The sequence below is a fragment of the Hippopotamus amphibius genome, chromosome X, assembly GCF_030028045.1.
Source record: "Hippopotamus amphibius kiboko isolate mHipAmp2 chromosome X, mHipAmp2.hap2, whole genome shotgun sequence".
In the NCBI taxonomy this organism is placed as follows: domain Eukaryota; kingdom Metazoa; phylum Chordata; class Mammalia; order Artiodactyla; family Hippopotamidae; genus Hippopotamus; species Hippopotamus amphibius.
Window position 1 is genome coordinate 39,800,490 of NC_080203.1, and position 27,306 is coordinate 39,827,795.

Genomic DNA, 27,306 nt, shown 5'->3' on the forward strand with positions numbered 1-27,306 from the left:
TTTTCATTACCCACTGCATAGTTCCTATATAGCTTACCCAAACCTTATCTATTTTTTTTCAGATTATCACCAGGTTACTTTATTTAAGGAAAAATTAACATTCAAGAAAGGATTGTCATATAGCTTAGTCCTAGTACAATCTAGTATATGCTTCTCTATATATCTATAAGTGTATATCCATAACTCGATGCTAGATTTCAGCCTAAGGCATCAACATGTCTCTGAGCTCTTCCCTCTCAGTGTCTTGATGAATAAATAGGACATCAGTGGAGTTCTGTGGAGAGGATGAAGATGAAGGAGGGCATATCTCCGAGTATGGGAAAACCAGTGGCCACAGTGGAACATTTTCAGGGACCAAAGATGCTTCACTGACGGGAGAAGAATCACATCGAAATGCATGGGTGAGAGATGTGGAAATGGTAAAAGAGTAGAAAGTCTTATGTGGGCATGAGTATTTAATTATCTGAATTATTTCCAGAGAATTATTCCCACGAGTCCTTTGGCAGAAAAGATAAAAGGAAGTGTCCCCCACAGTTCACGTGAGGTGGGCTTATCCTCTCCCTAGTTCTGTGCTTATGCCAACACCCTGATCTTAATCAGCTGCCCATCACCTCTGGAGCCACCTCACAGTCCACCTCTGTGCAGTCCACATTGGTAGCCACTAGCTACATGGGACTATTAACCCATGCGCCTAGTACCACATTGGTCAGTGCAGATATAAAACACTTTCAGTACCACAAAAAGACATCCAAGAGCCAATACAAGAAGCCATCTTTGGCTCATTAATATAACAGGCGCAAAACATTTCTGGAGGAAGTGAAATCTAACATTCTCTCTATTTCACATACATTTCTGTGTCTTGGGAGGCTAGGGCTCTTTGCAAGAATACTGAGAAATACAGGAAAATTTTATTTCCCCACAACGTGGTAGATAAGTGCTGCCCAAACCTTATCTATTATCCTGTACTGTTTTTTCCTCCTGGAATTATTTTTGCCCAATGATTAGCACAGGAGATTCCGAGCTTGGCTTTCAAAAGGACTAGGTGTGCTGACAAAGTACAAAGAGGCCCAAAATGATCAGTCCCCATTCCTCTCCTGAGAACTCCTTTCCATGCTTCCCCAGATGGGAAAAGTCATCTGAATCTCCAGCCTGCTTTTACCAAGAAAGAGCACACATCCAAACGCATGTTGAAAGCAGAACAGCCCAGCAAGGGAGAAAAGAACAAAAGCAGTCCCTGCTCCAAAAACCTTCAGAGAGACTTCCAGGAGAGAATTTGGGGAGAACAAAAATAATGAATCAGAAACTATGGGCCAAGGGACTTCCCTGGTGGCGCAGTGGTTAAGAATCTGCCTGCCAATGCAGGGGACACGGGTTCGAGCCCCGGTCCAGGAAGATCCCACATGCCACGGAGCAACTAAGCCTGTGTGCCACAACTACTGAGCCTGTGCTCTAGAGCCCTCAAGCCACAACTACTGAGCCCACGTGCCACAACTACTGAAGCTCACGTGCCTAGAGCCTGGGCTCTGCAACAAGAGAAGCTACCGCAATGAGAAGCCCAAGCACCACAACGAAGAGTGGCCCCGGCTCGCCACAACTAGAGAAAGCCTGCGCACAGCAATGAAGACCCAAAGCAGCCAATAAATAAAAATATATTAATTTTAAAAAAAGAGAAAAAAGAAACTACGGGCCAAGACTGTAGAAAGTCAAAAGTTCCGAGGAGAGAACAAAACTGATTATGTACACATTGGGAGAAAGGCTGCTTCCGCTATGTATGGAAGGGGAGGGGAGACCTGTGAACAATCTGAAAGCTTCTTCCCTCTTTTATGCATTAAGGGAGAATGTGTATAGTTGCAGGCAGCAACCTGGCAGTGGCTCAGAGAACAGCAGACACCAGAGCGGCCTCCTCATCGGAAAGGAAATTGGTCCCCTTGAATTGCTGCTTATTTACTACGGATTTTCTAGGTTCCCGATCTCCTTCCCTTTGAAATCTGCAACTTTCATATGTACGGCTTCCTTTCCTGTGCTAAGAACAGTCTTAAAGCTGCTCAGGTCAGAGGCAATCTCCCAAACACCCTTTTCAGTAATGAGTCCAAAGCCAGACCAAAAAGCAGCTACCTTTGAGGTGAGGACGCCAAAAGGCTGCTCCTTTGGGGGTTCCAGAACAGGTGATTTGTTGAGCACTGGGAAAGGTGCTGAGATGGTGAAATCATTAAGACACAACAGGTTCAGCCTGAGCCCAACTCATGAACTCAGGATGGTCCCAGAGATATGAGACTCCCTAGGGAGAACCCTGCTTTTAAAAATTTTGAGAGTATAATAAATGGGATCTAGAAAAAGAGAGGGTCATGGGGCTACTGAATTCTCATAATATCATGTGGCCCCAAGGCTAACAGGGCATCAGTCTTGCAATGCCAAGATCACGTCAGGCTGTCCTAATTGCCCTCATACACCCCCATGCTTCCCTACAGACCCAGCCTACAGACCTCTCTCCATCCAGCAATGCACCCCCTGCTCCCTGCAGCACAGATGAAATTTCATCTCATCTCCTTCAAAAGCCTCTCCATACTGAGTTAGCAGGCACTCATGACCAAACAATCCTGCTTGCATCACTGGTCCACTCCCCTCCTTGGGTACCTGAAAATGAGCAGATTCAAGGGGTTCAGCATTGGGGGGTGGGGGTCCCTGTACCCTGCACTTCCTGAGGCAGAGGATGTAAACCAGCTCTGGGCTATGTATTTTTCTTACCTAGGGTGGGGTAGGGGAAGGGCTCTCTGCCATGGGTGTTCACAAGGCAGCCAAGCTGTCTGATCAGAACCCAAAGCCAGTCATCACCTTTTCCTTCATCTATCCTTCAAAACACCCCAGCTCAGAGAGAGTAGTGTCCCAAAAGGCTGGCTCCTCTAAGAGGTTCCTAGCCTCTTGCGAAACCAAGAATTCCATCCTTTTCTAAAAACAGCAGCCAGGACACCAAAGAGCAAGCTGAAAACTAAGAGGCTACCGGTACTCAGAGCCCTCCATGGTGGCGCAATCCATGGAGACAAGGAAGGGGGAGTGAGCACTTGCTACCAAGTGATGACAACATCTTCCTTCCATCTGGAGAGCAGATTCCAACAGAGACCAGGAAACTCCGAACTACCCAGCGCTGCCGAAGGCTGCTCCTGGCCACACCTGCAGTTCACATGACTAGTGGCCCTTCAGCACCATCCCCACCTCTTAGCTGCAATAGAGAGCTCTTAGATTTACTCCAACTTCAGCTTTGGGTGGGGCAGGATCACGTAAATGGATCTGGCTATGCTAACTCTGTTCCAAGAACAGCATTAATCACACCCAAGGAGACAGGAGGCCACGGTTGGACTTTAGCCTCTTCCCAGGTCTCGTAAAAGCTGAGGGCTGCCAAGGCTAGAGCTGGGAAGCTGGAGTATGCTTTCCACACCACTGAGAGAAACGTGGCTTGGGGTCCTGAGAGCAGCGCTGTTTCCAGAGGCAAAGGGCCCAGGTCTCCAGCTGCCAAGTAACTCCTGATGATACAATAGTCTTGGCAAGGAAGTGCAGCAACAGCTGACTCAAGACTAGCGGCTGCTCCGTTTTATCCAGTGAACCTGTTGTGGTTAACAACTAAAAAACTAGGATTTTCTAGCCTTGGGAAGAGACTAGATCATCTACAGGAAGCATCGCCGGTCGCCAAAAAGGAAGACTGGCTGGCTTTTCAGTCGCGTCTGATATGTGACAGCTGCAGAGGCTCCCCACGCCTCGGGAGGAGAAAATCCCTGCTCTGATCCTTAACGCCAAAAAGTGTGACTATAAATTCTGTGTATCACTAGCCCTAAAGAGCATGGGATGATATCACCAGGATGAACTGCAGCTTTCTAGAACCCCACCCCAACTATGGTATTCCTTTTAAATACTCAAGAAATCTGTCTCACTGCCTTTGAGCTTCAAGCAAAGTCCCTGTCTTATTGTACACATGGAATTTCCTCTCCCCCCTCCCTTCTGTGTGCCAGACTGAATGGCTCTAAATGCAGGGTCAGCAAAATTTGGTCCTCCTGTTACGTTTGCGTTGGGAGGGGGGTGATCTGCATGGTAAAATACACATAATACAAAATTTACCATCTTTACCGTTTTTAAGTATTATAGTTCAGTGGCATTAAGTACCTTCACAGTGTTGTATACAACCATCACTGTCATTCATCTCCAGAACTTCTTCGACTGCTTCTCCTGCTTTTGAAAAGTTTTACTGGAACACAGCCAAACTCATTTGTATACATACAGTATTATCTATGCTGCTTTCATGCTGCTACAACAGTTATGGAGTTAAAACACAGATCATATCGCCTACAACATCCAAAACATTTATTATCTGGCCCCTTATAGAACAAGGTTGCTGACCTCTGCTCTAAACCAAAATATAGGGAATTTCCTGGCGGTCCAGTGGTTAGGACTCCGAGCTTTCACTGCTCGGAGGGCATGGGTTCGATCCCTGGTCAGGGAACTAAGATCCCGCAAGCCACACAGCATGGCCAAAAATTAAAACACACACACACACACTGGATTTCTAGTTTAAAAGAGCATTCACTTAACTACGACTAACACAGCCTCTCCCAGCTTTCCACTAAAATACCTACCAAGATACAGAAAATGATAAAACTCCGCCAAATTACTGACAACTTAGACTAATAGTCATCCTATTACGATAATCTTGAAGAAATCTCCATTAACAATAAAGCTAAGGCTGAAATGAAAAAATAACAATCTGGGGCCAATTTGTGCAGCAGAAACCTGAAACAAGATAGTAAAGCACTGAGTCCTTATACTCAGCCTCGTGGCTTAGCAACGGAGAGTTCACCTAGAAACCAGCAAACTGCACAGCCATGCCTCCACTACAGGGCTACTGCTTGCAAGGGAAATCAACAACTCCCAGAGCTGGTCTATATCCGTTTGGAGACTCCTCCTATACACCAAAAGGGCTGAAGTGATGGCTTTGGTGCTGTCACACTGCATTTTGGGAGTGGGAGACTTCACAAGTAAAACTCAGGGACCAATGCATGTGAGAGGCTGCAGTTTTTCACATACCTTATATGTTCAGAGTGTCAGAGAATCTAGTAGTAGGAGTAAACGATTCCATATGGGTCTAGCAGAATCCACCAGATGAAGCTGCTGGACACTGGGAAATGGGCTGGAAGCTCTGTGCATCAACCTGGCCACCAGGAGTGGAGCTGAAAAGGGGTTCTAACCAATACCAAAGAGAATATGAGGAGAGTCAAATGAGATCCACATACCCTGTGCCTTTACAAAGAAAAAATAAATCTTCCTTCGAATAGGCATAAACGTACCCCCAAAGACAGCATGCTTCCTATGAAAACCTCCAGCGGCAGAAGGGAAGTGCATATCACTCTGAAGACTTGGAGGAAGCATGAAAGTCTACATTTAGTGTCTGAACTAGAAGAAATATTTTAGAAAATGGCATCCTCAAGAGAATACAAGAAAACATGGGCTCTGTGAAACAGGTGTAGAAAGCCATTGGAATAAAACGTATTGGGAAGGAAAGACACCAAACTGGAGTGAAAAGAGAGCTCAGCAAACCAAGGAGGAATTACAAAGAAATATTGTAGCAGGAGAATTAAATTTCACATTGGAGATGGCAAAGTGAAAAATCTATCAAATTCAAGGCATGGAGGCCAAATCTGAACTTCTCCCAAGTATGCAGGGGAAAAGCAAAGCTGACCTTAGAAATCCAACAAAGGTTGTTACTAGGAAATCTATTAATGTAACATACCAAATGGGGAGGTCAAAGGAGAAAACCAAAATGAACCTCTCAATAGATTCTCAAAAACCATTAGCTAAATTCAATAACCATTCCTCGTTTTAAAAGTGGGGGGGGGGTTGATAATTTAAGAATAAATTATTTTAACATTATAAAAGATGTTTAATCTTAACCAATAACCAACATCAGAGTCAATAGAGAAAACACTAGGAACATTTCCATTAAAATCAGAAACGAGGCAAGAATTCCTGCCAGTACTAGTATTATTTAATATTGTCCTGGAAGTTCTAGCTAATACAATCAGGTTCGAAAAAGGTTTTGCTCTTTAAAAGGAGATAAAGTTATCATATGGGAGTTGATGCAATTAATTTCCAAAATAATCCAAGTGAAGCAACTGAAAAACTACTAGAAGAGTTAAGCATGGTGGCCAAATATAAAATAAACATATAAAATCAAAATCTTTCCTATGTATCAGTAATAATTAGTTTGAAAAGATAATAAATAAATGATACCATAAACTACAAACTGCCCAGGAATGATGCTGACGAGAAATCTGCTGGATACACAATCCACACACACATCCCCTAGAATAAATTAAGAAATACACCATGTCTTTTCCTGGATAAAGAGACTCACTATGGTAATAACGTTAGTGAAATTTCAGATTTAAAGTAATTCCAATCAAAATAACAGTATTTGGAAGAAGAGCCTGACAAAAACATTTGAAGTTCATTTGGAAGGAAAACATGGTTCAGACTAGCTATGAAAAAAGTGTGAGTAAAGGAAAAGTCTGGGAGGTATGGTGAAGAGAAATCTGGCCTGCTGGCTGTTGCAAATATAAGAGTCTGTAATTGGTGGGGAACCCAACAGAGACATCGATGGGACATTATAACAAGCCACCCAAATAATCCCTAGTGTCAGGGAGGAAGAAATTTTTCTCTGCCCTTCTAGCTTCTTCTGGCTATTCTAAGAATTCAATTGACGTGAGACAGACTAACAGGAGAAAATCATACAAAAGTTTAATAACATGTATACATGGGAGAGACCCAGGAGAACTGAGTAACTTGCCAAAATGGCTGAAGCCCTCGCCTTAAGTACCATCTTCAGCTAAAGACAAAAGAGGATGCGGGGAGTAGGTTTGGGACTTCGAAGTGGAGGAAGGCGAGTTGCATGGAGATGGGAAAACAAATGTTTGGTAAACAAATGTTTGCTGGGTCATGCACAGACAGTGAGACACAGAGAGGACTTTGATCTCTAGAGTGTGCCTAGAGATCCCCCCACCACACCTAGCTCATACTCTGCTGATAACTCTGCTGATCGCTCTATTTCAGAAATAGGTCCTTTATCTAAATTCTTTAGGGAGCTAAGGGGGAGGTAAAAGGGAAGACTTCCTAAGTCTTTATTATTTTTATTTATTATTTAATTATTTATTATTTCTTAAAAATAATCAGCCTAAATTAATCCTCATGCCAAAGAGACACATTTTGGGGTGGCAAATTTTGCTCCCCTATGCTAGCATATATAAGAATTTATGTATGATAGGGACTTGCCTGGTGGCACACTGGTTAAGAATCAGCCTGCCAACACAGGGGACAGGGGTTCAAACCCTGGTCCGGGAAGATGCCACATGCTGCGGAGCAACTAAGCTCGTGTGCCACAACTACTAAGCTTGCACTCTAGAGCCCGCGAGCCACAACTACTGAGCCCATGTGCCACAACTAGTGAAGCCCGCACGCCTAGAGCCAGTGCTCCACAACAAGAGAAGCCACCACACTAAGAAACCTGTGCACCTCAACGAAGAGTAGCCCTCACTCGCCACAACTACAGAAAGCCTGTGTGCAGCAATGAAGACCCAACACAGCCAAAAATAAATAATTTTTTTAAAAAAGAATTTATGTATGATAAAAATGTAACAGCAATAATCATAGGGAGATTGAACTTGGTGTACCCCCAAAAAATAATTTAAAAAAAAGGAAAAAAAAAATAAATAATCATAGGGAAATAGTTAATCAACGAACAGTGCTGAAATAAATGACAATTTGGGAAATTCTTTTATATCCCTACCTCCTACGAGGTACAAAATGAATTTTAAATGAACTGACAGCTAAATATATAAAAAACATTAAAAAACTAGATTGTCTACCTGATCTTAGAATGGTAAAAGTCTTCAAGCATAAAAGCACTGGAAGAAATTACCATGGTCTGAAGGTGGTGCAGAAATCAATCAATGTGACCAATAAAAATGTAAAACATGCATCAAAATCATCGTCAATAAGTTAGAAGGCAGTCTAGGGAAAACATTTACTGCAAAGGTGACAAAGGATTAATACTTTTTATATATGGACAACTCATGCAGATCAACAAGAACAGAAACACCTTTATATAAAAAAACTGAGAACACAAAAGTGATAATTCACAAATTAAAACATATGAGTAATAAGTATAGTATGTATATGTTTGGCATTTTCTATAATGAAATTTGAAGGGGAAAAAAAAAGCTGAAGAAAAGGGCAAGGAGAAAGAAAAAGAAAAGTTACCAGATGCAGGGGGAACTGGGGAGTACTTGCTCTCTTTCTTTTCCCTTGGGTTGCAAAAGGAAATCTTATTTATCTTCTTATTTCAGAACCCGAAAGGCTGGTTCGTATTATGCAACTGGGTAGTTTCCCTAAAGGTAACTGAGACAGGTACCTTTTTTTGAAGTTAGTAGCAAGACAGTAAGCACAGAATGTTCTCTAAGGATATATTGGTTTTATTCAAACCTGAGTGACAGAAAGAAGTCTGTGGCTTGGATATTGAAGGTGGTAGATAGCTCTTCAGATGCGAACCACTCAAAACAGCCAAATGAATAAAAAGAAAATGGCTCAGACTCAGACTCATTTCTGTACAGGCAGAACAACACTGCCTGTACAGACACAACACAACGAGCCCGTCTGGCGCTGCTATATGAGCATCCACAGCACGGAGGAGCCAGGAACGGGAGCGGGGATAAGAGGCTAAACACTGCCAGGCTGGAATTCTAGGAGCTGGAGGTCAAAAGAGCACCATGCCCAAGGTTACTGCCGGGGTGGGCCAGGTAGAAACCCCTCCCAATCTTAGCTCCACGTTCTAGATGCATGCTTTCCCCTTAGGCAACCAGTTGTAGCAGGAGACTTTGCAAGTCACATGTCAACCGTTGGGCACGTAAATGAAGCACTCTGGGACCCAGCCAGAACACTGGAGAACCTTCATTCCCAACTGTCAAGTGCAGTGTGGGAACCCTGTGGAGAGGCCCGCCCCTTCCCCACCCTAAAGAGAATTGCCAGCCCCTGCCCAGCATGGCATGTGCAGCCTGCTGGGCACACCAGAGCCCTTTCCTGCAGTGACTGGGCATCCTTCCATGAAAAGCATGCCAGTCCCTGCTTAGCTGGGAAGCAGAGACAACCTCATATGTGGCTGGCACAGAAAAGGGCCAACAGAAAAAACAAGAGGTGGGTAGAGAGTGCTACTTAATGAACCCACAGCAGTGCCTGCCTGGGTGCACTGAAATTTATGAAATTTTAAATAGGATGTTTTCATGGTTTTCAACCCTTTCAATAGTACCAGAAGAGCAGTAAATTTTCACTTAAGCAACATAAGGCAATGACTAGGAGCACGGGCTCTGCACTCAGAGAGACACTGGATCAAATCCCACCTGTACCACTTACAAGCCACTTAAATCACATAAACTTTCAGAGCCTGTTATCTTGATCTAACTGAGGATACTATTTGTACCTCCCACATAGGTTTGTTGGAAGGATTAAGTTAGAAAATTCATGTTAAATGTTTCCCACCTTGATTAGACACACAGTAAACCTGATTATGAGCATTAGCAGGAAAAGGAAGAAAGGAAATTCTGACTCTGCCACTATGTAATTTTAGCCGTTTTTAAAAATCTCTCAGGCTCAACTACTTTATTTGTTGTGTGGATATAATGTATTCCCTATCTCATAACATTAATTGACGGATTAGATAAGATCATTTAAGACAAAGTACTTTGAAAACAGTAAACAAAACTATACTAATACAACATGGAGTAATTCTTTTAAGAGCTGTCTACTTTCTGAAACACTGATTTTCAACTTCACACTGCCTGTGGTATTTCCACAGTGGAATAATATATACCCATGAAAAAATGATGTGTGTGGTAAAAACTTGGATGAATCTGCAAGAAATTATGCTAAGTTTTTTAAAAAAAGCCAATCCCAAAGGTGACATACTCTATGATTGCACTTATATTAACATTCTTAAAATGAGAAATTTATAGACATGGAGAAGAGATGAGTTGTCAGGGGTCAGGGACAGGGCGCAGGTGGGAGGGTAGTGGACGTGGTTTTAAAAGGGCAACAGGAGAGATCCTCATGGTGATGAAACTATTCTTCATCTTGACTGTATGGTAGTGATATCGTACCACAGTTTTGCAATACATTACAACTGGAGGAAATTAGTTAAAGGGTACATGGGATCTCTCTGTGTTTTGTTTACAACTGTCTCTATATTATAATGATATACTTATTACATTATATTTTATATATTTATCTCAAAATATAAAATTTAATTAAAAAATTTTGTAGATAATGTGAGTTCATGATAAAATGGGGGAAAACCTATGATATCAAGTGAACAAAGCAGAAAACTATAATTAAAGAAGACAAAAACTAAATAAATAAATTATATAAATCTTGAGAGATTAGGAAGGGAAAATCAATAAAGATTAAAAAGTTGAAAATTAAGTACATATATATGTGTGTATATATGTATTTATACATATACATACACACACACACAAATGAAATAAGGTAAAAAGGATAAATACATCCAAAACCAGGTTCTATAAAGCAACCAAAAATAGGCAAAAGTGCTTACTAGCCTGACTAAAATATAAAATATAAAAGAGAGGACACAAAACCAGACAAGATTAAGCCCAAGAAAGAAAACATGAGTATAATGAGGAGATACTTTTTTAAAATTATAAAATAAAAGAGGATAGCACATGCTCAACTAAATGCATGGCAACATTTTTGAAAGCTTAGAAGAAATAGATATTTTCCTAGCAAAATACAAATGACCAAAATTGACCTAAAAAGATTTGAATAGATGAATCACCATATAAAACATTGCAAAGGTTTGATTAAGGGTCTACCAACTGAAAAAGACACTGAGACTTCATATTTGGGCTTCACAGTTGAGTTTTATCTGACTTTAAAAAAAACACACATAATTTCTAAGGGTAGTTAAAGTATTCCAGGCCAGAGAAAAAGAAGGAAAATTCTGCAATTCATTTTACATAATCTACATAATTTTAATCCTTAAACCTGCTGAAAAGAATCCAATAAAAAATGACTCCAATCTCACTTATTAATACTAAGGCCAGGTTCTAAATAAAAGCTTGACAAAGAGAATCAGCAATGTAAGAGTAGTTCAAAACCAGAAAATCTAACGGTATAATTCACTATATCAAAAAACATTGAAAAAGAATTTGATAAAATACAGAACCATTTCCTTTTAAGATATCTCCAAGTGAATGTGGAAACTATATAAATATAATAGACTATTTGACAAATAACAATAGCAAATATGGAGAAACACAGAAAACATTTCTATTTGAAATTGGTTACAGACAGAGTGGCCCACCAGCATCATTTTAATTTAACACTATCTTTGAGTTTCTAGCAAAAACAGAAGAAAATGAAATAACTGGTATAACCATTGGAAAGAAAAGATAAAACTAAAATAAAAGTTACCAGAACTAATAAGACAGTTAGGTAAGATGGCTAGATATAAGAATTATTTTTATTTTTTATACATCTTTATTGAGTATAATTGCTTTACAATGTTGTGTTAGTTTCTACTGTACAACAAAGTGAATTAGCTGTATTTATACATATATCCCCATATCCCCTCCCCCTTGAGCCTCTCTTCCATCCTCCCCATTCCACTCTGAGATATAAGAACTATTTTTAAAATTAATAAACTTTTTCTATTCTAGCAAGAGGTATTTAGGAATGGAAAGGAGGACAATATTCCTCTCAATTCTTTAAGAATAAATGTATCAAGAAAGGCATAAAATAAGATCTGAGCACATGAAAAGAAATGCCATTTCTTAGACAAAAAGAGCTACAGAGTTTTTAAAAAATCAATTCTTACAAAACTGAAATATAAATTTAATACAATACCAATTAGAATCCCAATAGGGCTGGGGGGGGCTGAATAAGTGATATTAAAATGTGTATAAAAGAAAAAAATGCCAAGGAATAGCCAAGAAAAATACTATTTAACCTAATATAATCCAATCAACATGATTTAGGTACACAAACAGACACACAGATGAAACAGAACAGAGAATCCATAAATGGACCCTCGTATGTAAAAAGTCTGATGACAAAGATAGTAGTTCAGTTCACAGGGGAAAGCGGGGATTATTTAACATATTATGCTACTACCACTGGTTATGCATCTTTGAGAAAACAGTTTTAACAAAGACTGGGAACACAGATGCTATAAGAAAATAATCATATTTGGATATGAAAAAAATTATGTGGAAAAAAATTAAGTGGAAAAATATACCATCAGTAAAGTCTATACATACAGATTTGGGAAAGATACCTATAATAACGGTGGTAGACCAAGGGCCAATATCCAAAATATACAAAAAGGCCTTACAAGTTAAGAAAAATATAAACAACCCTGAGGAAATGGGCAGATAATATGAACAGACAATTCAAAGAGAAAATCCAACTGGACCAGAAAAAAAAAAAAAAAGAGAGAGAGAGAGACAAAACTGAAATGCATTAATAGCCAAGGAAATACATCCATTAAGTTATGAAAATTATAAAAGAACCATAAAACCTTATGCTGGTAGGGATGTGAAAAAAAGAATAACCTCGGGTCTTCCCTGGTGGTGCAGTGGTTAAGAATCCGCCTGCCAATGCAGGGGACACGGGTTCGAGCCCTGGGCCGGGAAGATCCCACACGCCGAGGAGCAGCTAAGCCTGTGTGCCACAACTACTGAGCCTGCACTCTAGAGCCTGTGAGCCACAACTATTGAGCCCACGTGCCACAACTACTGAAGCCCGCACACCTAGAGCCTGTGCTCTGCAACAAGAAAAGCCACTGCAGTGAGAAGCCTGTACACTGCAACAAAGAGTAGCCCCTGCTCTCCACAAACAGAGAAAGCCCATGCGCAGCAACGAAGACCCAACTCAGCCAATAAATAAATAAATGTATTAAAAAAAGAGTAATCTCATATATTACATACAAAAGGGAAAAGTGAATTATAATAGCCTGTTTTTGTAAATCAATATGGTAACATTTATTTATATATATAAACATTCGTGTCTGTGTATATAAACTGAAAGCACTGGTATATAAAGGTACAAGCACAATGATGTTTAATTCAGCATTGATTGTAGTGGCCGAAATCTGGAAAGAATGTAAATGTTCATTAATAGGGGAATGGCTAAATAAATTGTGTATCCATGAAATATTTTCCAGTTTTTTAAGAGAATAACAGCTATACCAAGAGGCTTTGATAGATTTTCATGAGATATTGTTGAGTGAAAAAAGTAGGATGTATGAAAGTATATATAGGATTCTATTTTTGTAAGACAATAAACAAAAAAAGCCACCAAACATTCCAAAACCCATTTGTGTGTGTGCACGTGTGTGTGTGTGTGTATACCTGTGAGCATGGAGTAAAATATGCAAGGATACATACTGGTTTGGTAATACACAGGGATGATGTGGAAAGGCAGAGGCAAGAGACAAACCAAATAAGGAAAAGGAGGGGGGAAAAAAGGACCACTATAAAAAAATAAATCCCGCAATTATATTTATGTATTTTATATGTATAAACACACATAAATTGAATTAAATTTAGAAAAGATACATTTAAAAAAAAAACTAAATATGGTTTCTGCTATTTAAAATAAAAAAAAAAACAGGAAGGCAATAACCAAAGTAATCTCTTGGTACGATTAGGGGTGGTGTTTACTTTCTTCTTTGTGTGTTTCTGCATTTTCTATAATGAGAACTATTACTGTCATAATAATGAAATAAAACCAATAAATGTTACTTTTAAAACATTACACTGAAAAATTGAGCCCATTTTGGGAAATCAAGGGAGGAAAACTGGGTTAAATACCCCTCCCGCTTAGGAGCTGTCCAAGCAAGAGACTTATGAAATCAGGATCCATTACCCCTCATCCAGTAGAAAGTTACTCACCTAAGGCAAGAGTCTAAGTGGCTATTCCAAGGAGCTATTTGAAGTAGCAAATGGGGTATATTTTCCCCTACCTAACACTTTAATGACTTAAGTAAATCAGAAAGCCATTTACACCACTCTCAATTATCCAAGAATCTGCTAGGCTCTTTACTTTTTGTCCCCTCCCTCTGGCTTGCGGCCCTTTCCCTGCTCAGAAACAGCTCCAAAATGGGGGCCAGAGAAGGGGCAAACAGATGAAATTAATTGGGTCGCTTAAGCTTCTCATTAGCAACTCTAATAAAAGCTTTGATAAGTGAGATGGTCACAACTCATGGTTAAAATGAGGCTTCTGGGACTCTTGAGAATTTCATTTAAGCAAGCTTGCCTTCAGACAAACATGATTTGCCTGCAATACAGGTTAATGGATTTGATGCTTGCTATTTTAAAGAAAGTCAGGACTTGTAATAAGGTGGTATTTTTCTCTCCTCACTTTAATTTGCGCTTTAACAACAACAAAAAAAACCCAAACAAACAAACATAAAAACACAAGAACAAAGGCCTTCAAAGGCCTTCAAAACAAGGTCCTGGAGCAGCAGGCCCACAGTACAAAGATTCACAAGAAAACAGGAGCTGTCTGGCCCCTAGCATGCTCAAGAGAAACTTTAGGAGGGCAGCAACCTTCCAAGGGAGCATGTCTTGGCCATAAACCACCATAACAAAGAATCGCCAAAAAGGATTGGTCAGGGCTTGACAAAAGGACAAAGGCCAAATCTCCACATAGGACATTTCCTTGTTTCACAGGACCCTTGAAGACTTTTGTCCCTTGGGAAGCCCAGACACAAAGCATCGCAGGTTCAAAGTGGTCACAAGCAATGTGTTCATCATCCTTTGCAATCACAAAGACAAAGCAGTTCAGCAATGGCAACAGAAAAACAATTCCCCCTTACTTGAAGACGACGATAGCTCCCGGGCATGGGGGGCAGGCCAGAAGAAAGATCTGCAATGGAAAAAAAAATTTAAGTATGGTTATCAAGAGAAATGCTGGACACAGTATTACTTTAATAATAATAATAATAATAATAATAATAAATAACCAAACTCTTACAGAGAAAATGTAACAGAAAAAACTTTAAAAGACAAGCAAGTGGTTTTCCAAACATGTTTGTGTTTGCACACGCATCTACGTCTGCCTGTCTGTTCTGGCTCTGTGTGCGTGTGATGGCGAAGGCAGGGGAGGGAGAGGGAAAGAGATGGATGGAGAGCAGAAGAAGTAATTGTCTGGAGGGTAGGAGATGGGGAGAGGGCTTTCCTTAAGCCATTTCAGACTCTAAAACAATTCCTCTTAACCTCTAGAAGACTCAGTTTTTCAATTCTTCAACTTCAGTATGACACAAGTAGCCAGTATGACAAGCTTTTAACCCAGGACAAGTAAAAATGGATTCTGAGCGTAGGGCAAGTACACAAATGCCATCTGGTTTGCACCCATGGGGGAAGGTGGGTTAATCAATACGTAGCCTTGCCAGATTTACAAAATAAAAATTCAGGATGCAAAGTTAAATTTGAATATCAGATAAACAATGAACAATGTTTTAGTATAAGTATATCCTGAACAGTGCATGGAACATACATATACTAAAACATTATTCATTGTTTATCTCCAATTCAAATTTAACTGAACAGCCTTTATTTTATCTGGCAATCCTATCAATATTGTCACCCCCGGGCTCTTAACCTCCCTTTGATTTTGAAGGGGAGCCGAATTTGCTACCCCAAAGTTTGTTTCTTTGGCAAAGGATTATTTTAGGCTGATTGTTTTTAAGAAACAACAGACATAGGAAAAGCTCTGAAAACTGTGTATAAGTTACCCTGCTGTTACAGATATCTACATTTATAAGGAAAATCTCCATTTGCTAAGGTATCTCCCTCTAGGAAAAGAAGGATGACACTAAATCTCTAGAAACTCTCAACAATGGAGAAGGCAAGGACCTAAATCTGCCTAACCACCTTACCCTTGTTTACTGTGCTTTTCCTGGTCACCTCCAGGAACTGGTCTTCTCCTCCACCCCTACCCCCCAACCAACACCCAACATCTTTAGATGGAGATGGTATTGAAGGTGGTTTGGGCCATTTCAGGGAGTTAGTTTTCCTGGGTCTCCCTCATGTATACAAGAGGTATATATGTTATTAAACTTCCATTGTTTTTCTGTTAATCTTTTATTGTGGGGGAGGGGGCATGGCTCAGCCAGGAACCTAGAAGGGTAGAGGGAAAATTATCTTTCCTCCCCGACATTTGATTTGTTTGTTTCAAAGCATGACTAGGTGGTTCCTCTTCTAGTCTCCCTGATCAAACCAAACAAAAAGAACCTGGTCCTTCTAAGAGACCATCAGTTCCATGCTACTTGATTTGAACCAGGCCTGGGTTATAGCATTCAAAAACCTGCTGCGGTAGCAGTTTGAAAATCTGCACCAAAGCACTGGTTCTCAAGAGGGACAAAGAAAGCCCTGCAGAGCACTTATAAAATATGCAAATTCCTGGGCTCCTCCCACTCCCCCCACCCCCCACCCCTGCCCCATTAGGAATGCTGATTCCAGAAATCTGGGGTTCTAGGAATCTGCGCATTTTAACAAGTGCCCCAGGAGATTCAAACACTCCAGGCAGCCAGATATGCTGAAGGTGTGATTAAAGACATTCAGCAGGAGGAGGCACTGACAAAAGAATGAAATTCATGTTTATGGAGTTACTTCACCTACAGTGACTTGATGGTGCAGATTTACAAAAATCACTGATATGCGTCCCTCTCTTGCGGAGGCCATTTATGAATAGACATTATCTGCATTATGCGCTAGTTTGGCTTTGTCAAGTGTGTGTTCTTTACATTCCATTCTTCAGTTCTCTCAGAATCTACACTTAGAAGGAAAGGGTACTGTAAGGAAAATCATTACAAGCAGAGACACCTGCTTGAATCCTTGCCACGAAGAAGAGAAAGAATGGAAAAGAAAAAGGGTCTTGAAAGGAACACGGCCAGGAGTCCATCACCCACACAATTACCTCATCAGAGAACCCTGCCAAGAAAATATCCATTGAGAACATGTCTTTCCCCTGTGGATCAATTTGATTAAAAGTGCAAAACCAATGATAATTACAGGTCCACAATCCTTTATCTGCAATCATCAAATCCAAAAAGCTCTAAAAACTGAAAGTCTGCTTTTGGGTTTTTTTAAACTAATTTGGTAGCAGATATGACTTGAACTGAGCTAAGGCTATTTATAGACTTTATTCCATTTATGGTGAGTATTCACAAGTTTTCCACCAAAAAAAAATGTATTTTGATTACGGGGTGCTGTCCCAGACCCCACTGGAAGTGTCTACAGAACACTCCACGTTCACTGTAGTGCCTTTCTAAAATCCAAAAAATTCAGACTTCTGAAATACTTCTGACCTTAATGGTTTGGGACAAGGATTGTCAACTTGGAATTTCAATCATTCAAACATGAACTTAACCCCACACCCCCACCCCACCCGTCAGGAGCACTCCAAGAAGGAAAGAAACAAAGCTGGTATTCTTTACCACCGATCCAGCAGTAAAGTTACTCACCTTAGGCAAGGGACCAAGTTGGAGGCTGTACATAGTTACCCAGCATCAGGCCCATCAAAGGCTACACTCAGAAGCTACAGTATATAGAAAGCAGACAGGGGCGCCCAACCATCTTGGAAAGAATACTTCTGGAGTTACCTAAGAGCCATGCCAGCAATCTTCCTGAGCTCTGGAATACCCTAGATACTTCCAACATGCTAAAACAGAGAAGCAAAAATGCGACACTGGGCCCCACTGTTAACTCTTACTTTTCTACACCCACAGCCAAGAGGAGATAAACAGATTCAAGTTCCCTGTAACAGCTCCATTTGGCTGGTTCTGCTCCACAACAGCCCTATTATGCCGGAAGCCCAGAAACCTACTGAAGAAAGCAAGCCCCCAGTCCCAACTCAATCACGGATCCGAGTTTTCCAACAGTTACTTTCCTGCGGCCATGTCATTTCCAACCAGCATGTTGGCCTTCCTTGTCTTGCCTCTCTATTCCCAACGCCAGGATAGAGGGTATCTTTTTCAAGCAATCTTTAAAGCAGGTACATGTAGACAAAAAAGCAGATTTGGAAAAGCACCCCAACTCCATCCTATTCCTTTTCTAGTAAACTCAGTCTCCTCTGTCAACTTCATAGATTTATGACCCTAAACCTCTCTGCTTTGTCATGCTGGCGCCATGTCCATAGTCACCAGTAACCAAAGGAGCAGAGTGAAGATACTATGTTAATTCAGAGGCCCAAAGGCCCCCAGGCTTGGCCTGAAGATCTCTGCTCTCTTCTTGGATTGGCTGTCAACTGCCTCCAAATCTTGTTGGCGTGTGTTTTAGCCTAGCAGACGGAGAGCTTAACTACTACCCCTTCAGCTGCAAATAGAGTGGGAAGAGAGGACACTTGGAAGTGCAAACAAGGATGGCAGGAAGATGAGAAGGCATCTGAGCACATCCCAGCACCGACTGGGGCACTTTGTATTCATGCTGCCATCCGCCTGGCTAGGCACCTGAAGAAAAGGGCATGGGCGGGGAGCATACAGGGAAATGCTACGAATCACTTCCACTCACCCATCGCCTGGAAGGTAAGCAGGGCCTTGTTATGAAATCCCACTGTCCAGATGGAGAAATCCAGGGGGAAGGTTCTGACAAGGTTTCTGGCAAGAACCTAGATTCCGTACCTCCCGGACCAGCACGCTTTCTATCTCACACCTGACATGGTCCCAGCCTTATGGGGGCTTCTCTTCTTTAGACTCTAGCCCTGCCCCTTGACCCCCACGGCACACATGGAGTCACCCCAAGGGCCCTACACCTGTACCACCACACAGCTCACCAAATCTACTCCTCACAAGGTGAGACATCTCAAAACAAAAACCTGCCTGGGCAGCAAATTATATTTACGCAGATGGGTTTCAGAGTCCGGCATTCCCTAAAGACAGGCTCATCTTGGCTCTAACCTGCTTCATTCCAAGATTTGCTGGGTGTTGGCAATTCTTGAATCCTTACAAAACTGAAGTCTTTTTTGGCTGGTTTTTCCCAGAAAAACCTTCAGGTTCCATTCAAAAACCACACTCTCTCAGTTTCCCCAGGAGAGAGTGGCTCTCTGTTATCTTGCCCAGAAACTCGAAAATTTGGCCTTTTCCTAAGCACCTAATCTAGGCACCAGCAGCTGTACCAGTTCATCCTCTACCTCTGAACCACTCTGGTTCCAGGTTCCCACCTTCTCTACCCAAGCGCTCAGCATCACTTGTCCCACTTCCTGTTCCTGTTCTCATTCCACAGTCATATCAGCCCCAAGTTCACTGGCAATAATATCCAGCTCCCTGTCAAATTCTGCTCTATGCCAACATTAGACTCAGGAAACACCCATGGTCATAACGCTGAAAGAAGATAATTTTTGTTCACAGGGGAAAGTGGTAATACTATGAGAAATGTAGTCGGGAAGGACGACCAGTCACCAAGACCATCCTAATTGAGGGGCTAGCCAGGTTAAGCAGTGAAGGCGGATGGGAAAACTAAATGAAAGGGAAAGAGAGTGAGAGAGGGACGGGAGAGTGGTGTTTGGCCTGCAACACAATCTTCTGAGGCCCAGCCCTGCAGCTCCAATTCTCTTGGCTCCACCGCCTATGAGGACACCCAACTCTTTGGGGGTTCCTAAAGAGCAGTGCTTACAAACATTACCCACCATAGCAGAGATCCATTCCTTGGGCTGCCCAATGTCTGTCCTAGGCTCTATTCACTAATGTTTATACTCTCAGCTCCTCATCTTCTCTCTCCCTGGACCACTGAAATAATTTTCACTGATCTCTTGCCTCCAGACACCCTGCTGCAAGAGGGATCTATCTAAAATGCAGCTCTGGGGACTTCCCTGGTGGCGCAGTGGTTAAGAATCTGCCTGCGATGGAGGGGACACGGGTTCGATCCCTAGTCTGGGAAGATCCCACATGCCATGGAGCAACTAGGCCCGTGTGCCACAACTACTGAGCCTGCGCTCCAGAGCGCATGAGCCACGACTACAGAAGCCTGCGCGAGTGCCTAGAGCCCGTGCTCCACAAAAGAAGCCACTGCAACGAGAAGCAGGTGCACCGCAACGAAGAGTAGCCCCCGCTCGCCACAACTAGAGAAAGCCTAAGTGCAGCAATGAAGACCCAACACAGCCAAAAAAATAAATAAATAAAAATAAAATAAAATAATTTTTAAAAATTAATTAAAATGCAGCTCTGATCTGACCTTTAAAATCCCTTAATGGCTGGCCAGCAACTATAGGAAAAGCTCAATCTCCTTAGCATGGCAGGCAAGGCTTTCTCTACTCCGGACCCTGTCGATCTCTCCAGCATGGTGGCCTCATGCATTGTCCCAAACTGTATCACGAACATACTCCATGTCATAAACATGCTTCTACAATCTCATTTTCTAATAGCTTCATTTTATTCAATTATATGGATATGTGACCATGTACTCAACCAATCTCCTCCTGTCGCACATGTACGTTATGTCTAAATTTTCAGATCCTTCACTATTTAGTCTCCATTGGTAGAATGAGAATTTCTAGGTCTTCCAAGGGAATATACATTTTAAGGCTTTTAACCTATAATTCTAAACTGCCTTCCAGAAAATATCTTTGAATTTATACTCCCGCCAGCAACATATGAGAATGTGTTTCTGCTACAGCCTGGCCAATAGGTCATTATCACTTTTTAAAAGGCAAAACACTGAAAAGGAGCAGAATTTGCCACCCCCAATTATGTCTCTTTGGCACAAGGACGATTCTGAGCTGCTTTTTTAAAAAAAAAAAAAAAAACAGCAGATACAAGAGAAGCGCTGAAAATCAAGTATGTGACTCTTTTTGTAAGAGACATTTATATTTACAAAGGAAATCTCCACTTGTAAGGGTGTCTCCCTCTCTGTACAAGAGAATGATGACTCTGAATCTCTAGAGACTCTTATCAATAGAAAAGGCACTGAAAGCAAAGCACACGTCACATTATCTACCCTGCCTTTCAGTTAATACTAAAGCTACTGTCGCTAAAAGAAGAAATGCAGACTTGCTGTGCTTGGGTTCAGAACTATTTGGGTTGTACTATGTAGATTCAGCAATAAGAAAAAAGATGTTGTAAAAAGTAGAAGACAGAAAGATCAGACAGCTGAATTACTGAGAATCCTAGAGAATGAGAATAGAAGACCGAATTGGGAGGACGTGGCCTCTCAATACTTGGAGTGAAATATGGATATATGTTACAGAAGTTCCCGTTCTGCAGCTTCATTAAATAATTAAACATGTTTATAATTGTTTCATATGCAAAAAAAAAAAAAGGCAGCAACTTAAATCTGCACCACAGCCTTACCCTTTCCTGTGTTTTTCCTGGTCACCTTCAGGAACTGGCTCCCTCCACCCTTCTGTCTTTAGCTGGAGATGGTATTTAAGGTGGTGGCTTGGGCCCCTTCAGAGAGTTACTCGGTTTTCCTGGTTCTCTCCCATGAACACAAGAGGTATGCAAGTTATTAAACGTGTGTTTGTTTTCCTCTTGTTATTCTGTCTTTTATTACAGGGGGATCTCAGCCAAGAATTTAGGGTAGACGGAAAATTAATTTTCCTCCCCTACAACACACACACACACTTTCTTGCTTTAATTTGCATGTCTCAGATTACCAGAAATATTAAACTATTTTCTAACGTGTTTTCTGGCCAGCCGTATTTCTTCTTTAGGCATGTGACCATCTGTAGCCTTGCCTATTTTTCAACTAGTATGTTCTTTTTCTTATTGGAGCTATGTATGTTTTAATGACATTTAATACAGACTATTTGACATTTATTGCAAATATGTTTCCCATGTTGCCATTGTCGTAGCTCTGGTTACGGTAGTTTTGTATGGAAGTTTTCTATCTTATGTAATCAGATATACTTGTTATTTCCTTTATGGCTTCTATCTTTGATGTCATGCTTTGAAAGTCTTTTACAACCCTGGGATTTAAAAAAGAGTCCTCGATTGTTTTCATAATATTTTAAAATTTTAAATCTCCAAATCAAGAAATTGTATCATTGCTAATCCTACTGACTCTTGCAGAATGGTCAGCATCATTTCTCTGTCCTCCCAATAATTCCTTCTGTTTACCGCTTTCTGAGAAATTACCATTCTTGTCAGTATGAGGATCTGACAAAAAGCCTTCCTTCTCTCAAGAACTTAGACAAAAGGGAAATTAGAGTACCTACTAACAAACTCTTGGGCTTCAAAAATCAACATACAATGGATTTAAAAGATTTTAGAAATTCATTTTAAAGCCAGAATGTTCCCAGACTCGAAAGACCAGATTGTAACCTGTTTGAATTGTACCCAAAGAGAGAATGGGGTTGGCCAACCACTGAGGTATAGAAAAAGGCAAGTCACAAAGGCATACATATTTGGCAGTGTCCACATCCAAGCACTACCCAGGGACCAGAGAACCTTAGCTTATAACCATCAAGTCTTCTGGTACCATTGCCAAATTCATCCCTATTAAGAGAATGGAAATCAGGATAGGGAGCACTGCTAAGTGGTTAAGATTATGGGCTTTAGAATTAAGACAGACTTGGGTCCACATGCTGGCTCTGCCACTCTCCAGCTCTGTAACCTTGGACAAGAGATTGGAGGAATTTTCATCTCTAAAATAGGGATAAAAATAGCACCGATGTCTCACGAGGTTTTGGAGAGGACCAAATGAGATGAAGCAACCAAAGCCTCTGGCACAATGTGTAGCACATAGCTAGCACTCAATACAGAGTAGCTATAATTATTCTAATCGCAAAAGAAAATCCATCCCTACTGTGAGCTAAATCAGCAAGAGCTTATAATAAACTTCCAATTCATCTAACTTCACATGCTCTGTTTCCATGCTTGTAGAATAATGTGCTAATATATTACTTGGCTTCCCTCATTCAGCTGCCTACAAGGAGAGAACCCTTAAACACTCGAGGCTCAGTTTCCTCATCTGTCAAATGGGGATTACGTTAGTAGTATCTCATAAGGTGGATGTGAGGATTAAATGTTTGAAGCACATTTCGGTGCCTGGCACATTGTAAGGAATAAAATAAGTATGAGCTATTGAAAGCATCATCCTTCTGGAATGCCCTTTCTGTTTTCCGCTCACTGCAAATTCCATCCAGGCCCATGGCAAGTTCTAGCTCCCGCACAATGCCTCCTGCAATAATTCCAGGTAATGCCTCTTTTTTTCCAATGGCCTATACAACTCATCAGGTAGTTAGATTTTATTTAATTGGGGATATTAAATGGCTCCCTAAGGTTGCACACAGTGCTATAATAGATTGAGAGCTAGGATCTGATTATCAATTGTTCTCTCTTGGCGAATTTTAAATTGGCATTGGTGAGTCACTGAACAAAGTCCAAAGTCATTTGTCGGGCAATCAAAGCTCTTGACAATGCGGCCCTCAGCTGCCTTGCCAGTTTTATTTCCTACGATGCCTCAGGTTTTCACCCGGAACCTCAGTTTCTACATTCTAAAATAGAAGAGAATAATAGTGCTTGCCTCCAACATCTTAAATACAACTGTCGTTTGATGCAGGTAACAAAGGCTTTCTGGATATTTCCATCTGGATGTCATACAGGTATCTCATGCCTACCATGCCTAAATCTGAACTTGCCATCTTCTTGCCCTAACCTCATCCCTCGTTTAACTGCTCCCTCAAAAAATGGGAGAGAAGGGACTGCTCTTCCAACAGCAGAATTCCAACTGATAAAGGCAGAAGGCATGAGGGAAGCAAAATTAACATGAGGCAAACACTGCAGCAATAATTGCAGGCAAGAACCATTGATAGATGCTGATTAGTAATGAAAGATGATCATTTTTGCATGGAAAGTACTTGTTAATTACAAAGGGAAAATGGTACCTTTATGGTGGAAAAATTCAGCAAATGACCAAGGTTAACATCGCCAGTAATAACACATATCGTCATGTAGCCCCTGATATGATGCACCAAGAAGGGGACAACATCACTTCTTGGTATTTTTGCCCAAATTACTCAAAACGAATCATGAAAAAAAAAATCACATAAGTCCAAGTAAGGAACACTTTACAAAGTAACTGACCAGTACTCTTCAATGTTGACAAGGTACTAAAAGACAGAGACTGAGGAATCGTCATGGATGGAGGAGACTAAGAAGACCTAACAACCAAATGCAATGTGGGATCCTGGACTGGATCCTAGAAAAAAGAAGGTTTGTGGGAAAACTGGTGAAATAGGAATAAAGTGTATAGCTTAGTTCCAGCACCAATGCTAATTCCTTAGTTTTAAGGATTTCACCATGGTTATACAAGATGCTAACATTAGGGGAAGTTGATGGAAGGATATACAGAAATTCTCTGTAATATCTTTATAACTCTTCTATAAATTGAAAATCATTTTAAAATGCAAAGTTTTTTTACAAACTACTATATATAAAATAGATAAACAACAAAGTCCTACTGTATAGCACAGGGAATTATATTCAGTATCTTATAATAACCTCTAATGGAAAAGAATCTGAAAAAAAAAAAAATATATATATATATATAGTGGAATCACTTTGCTGTACACCTGAAACTAACTCAACATTGTAAATCAACTACACTTCAATAAAAAAAAAATTAATAAAAATGAAATAAAATACAAAGTTCTAAAAAACAGTACTGTTATCCAATCAATTAGCCTATCTTCAAACCTCAGAGATATCTTTGATGCCGCCCTCTTTCTTGGGCCCCATATATAGTCAGTCCCCAAGTCCTGTCATCGTGACACTTTAACCTTTTCAATATATCTCAAATCCATCCCCATTATCTTTTCCTAGTTCAGTCCCTCTTGTTTTCTTCAACTACTATAACAGTTTCCTATCTAATCTCGAGGGCTCCAGTGTCTCCCCTTCTTCACTCTAGTTCATACAGTCTTGCCAGGTTACTTTTCTTAAAACAGAGCCTTGGTCATGTTACACATTTCACGAATATCGGATGATAGAGTCAACACAATCTCCATCAGAATCCAACTGACGTCTTTATACAAACTGACAAGCTAATCATTCTAAAGTTCATATGGAATTGCAAGGTACCCCAAATGGCCAGAACAATCTTGAAAAGAAGTAGGAAGACCCACACTATCTTACTTCAAAACTTACCACGAAGCAACAGTAATAAAGACACTGTTGTACTGGCATAAGGGTAGACATACAGGCTAATGGGAAGAATTCAAAGTCCAAAAATATACCCTCCCAACTGATTTTCAACAGGGGGACCAAGACCATTCAATGAAGATTAAGTCTCTTCAACAAATGGTGCTGGGACAACTGGATTTCTGCATATATAAGAATGACATTTGGATCCCTACCTCACAATCGTATATAGAAATTAACTCAAAAATCAATCAAAGACCTAAATACAAAAGCAAAAACTCAAAAAAGCTTAAAAGTAAACATAATGGTAAGTCTTCATGATCCCAATTTGGCAATGGATTCTCAGATGTGACACCAAAACCATGAGCAACAAAAGAAAATATAGGTAAACTGGATTTTATGAAAATTGAAATATTTTGTGCTTCAAAGCATATTATCAAGAAAGTAAAAAGACAACCCAAAGAATGGAAGAAAATTTTTGCAAATCTTGTCTCTGATAAGGGTCTAGCATGCAGAATACATAAGTAGCTCCCAAAACTCAATAATAAAAAGACAAACTATCAAGGTAAAAAGTAGGCTAAGGATTCGAATAGACATTTTTTCCAAAAAGACATATGAATGGCCAATACGCACATGAAATGGTACTCAATATCACTAGTCTTTAGAGAAATGCAAACCAAATCTACACTGAGATACCACTTCACACCCACAAGCAAGGCTAAAATATAAAAGACAATCACAAGACACGGGGTTGGGGGGGCGAAGGGGAAGCTGGGATGAAGAGAGTAGCATAGACATATTTACACTACCAACTGTAAAATAGATAGCTAGTGGGAAGTTGCTGTATAACAAAGGGAGATCAACTCAATGATGGGTGATGCCTTAGAGGGCCAGGACAGGGAGGGTGGGAGGGAGTTGAGGGAGGGAGGGAATTTGGGGACATGTGTATAAATACAGCTGATTCACTTTGGTGTACCTCAAAAGCTGGCACAAGAGTGTAAAGCAATTATATTCCAATAAAGAGCTTAGAAAAAAAAGACAATCACAAGTATTCATGATGGTGCAGAGAAACTGGAAACCTCATATACTGCTAGTAGGGATGTAAAATAGTGTTGTAATACAGAAAAACAGTTTGGCAGTTCCTTAAAAAATTAACATAGAGTTATCATATGACCCGGTAATTCTACTCCTATGTACATATCCAAGAGAAATGCTCACATAAAAACTCATACCTGGGTACACGGATGTTCACAGCAGCATTATTCATAACAACCAGAAGGTGGAAACAACCAGAACACTCATCAATGGATGCAAAGATAAACCAAATGTGGTACACCTATACAATGGAATATTATTTGGCCATAAAAAGGAATGAAGTTCTTATACACACTATGACATGGATAAACCTTAAAAACAGTATACTAAATAAAAGAAGCCAGTCAAAATAGACTATATATTATATGACTCCATCTCTGAAATGTCCAGAATAGGCAAGTCTATAGAAGCAGAAAGCAGAGCAGTCATTGCTTAGAGCCAGGCGGATGGAGGAAGGACAGTTGGGGGGGTGAGAGCTGAATGGTATGGAGCTTCTTTTTGAGGTGATGAAAATGTTCTTGAACACTTTAAGTGGGTGAATTGTACGGTAATGAACTATATCTCAGGAAACTATTTTAAAAAAACAAACTTCAGATGGCTCCTTATTGCTTGCTGACTAAAGTCCAAACTCCTTAATTTGGCATCCAAGTCCCTCCCCTCCACCATCACCATTTGACACCACCACCCCCGGCCCCCTGCCAGTATTATTACTCACTGCCCTTCTTCACAAACCAAACTGAATTACTTACCATTACCCATATACCCCATGCGGTTTCCTATCTTTGTCTTTCCTCTTGCTGCTCCTTTCCCTTGGAACTCTCTCCTCACAATTCATCTTTACATGTTTATACTGTGCTTCTCTTACAAGGCCCCATTCAAATGCTCCCTCCTATGCAAATCCTTCCCTATTCTTCAACCCTCATATAGTAGGTCCTCAAAATTGTATTTACTAAAAAAATGAAGGTAAGTAGTGCTCCCATATGACGGTTCCCACTGCCAGATGATAATCCTCTCAACGCCACAACTGC

At 40.6% G+C, this 27,306-nt stretch overlaps 1 protein-coding gene across 17 annotated transcripts in view; it reads right to left on the reverse strand.

Moving 5' to 3' along the window:
- Window positions 1-27,306, reverse strand: part of TMEM164 (transmembrane protein 164) — a 165,784-nt gene that overhangs the window by 82,780 nt on the left and 55,698 nt on the right. For 13 of the 17 annotated variants that reach the window (XR_009050277.1, XM_057718214.1, XM_057718212.1 and 10 more), the window contains one exon: window positions 14,927-14,976. The exons of 1 other annotated variant lie outside the window; for it this stretch is intronic. Coding sequence is in view for 10 of the 16 variants with exons in the window: in XM_057718212.1 (XP_057574195.1) it covers window positions 14,927-14,976 (50 nt within the window). In the remaining 6 variants the exon portion in view is untranslated. Of the gene's footprint in view, window positions 1-5,070; window positions 5,227-5,330; window positions 5,502-14,926; window positions 14,977-27,306 lie in introns of those variants that run through there. 3 more of the 17 variants (XM_057718205.1, XM_057718206.1, XM_057718202.1) reach the window with 3 other exon arrangements.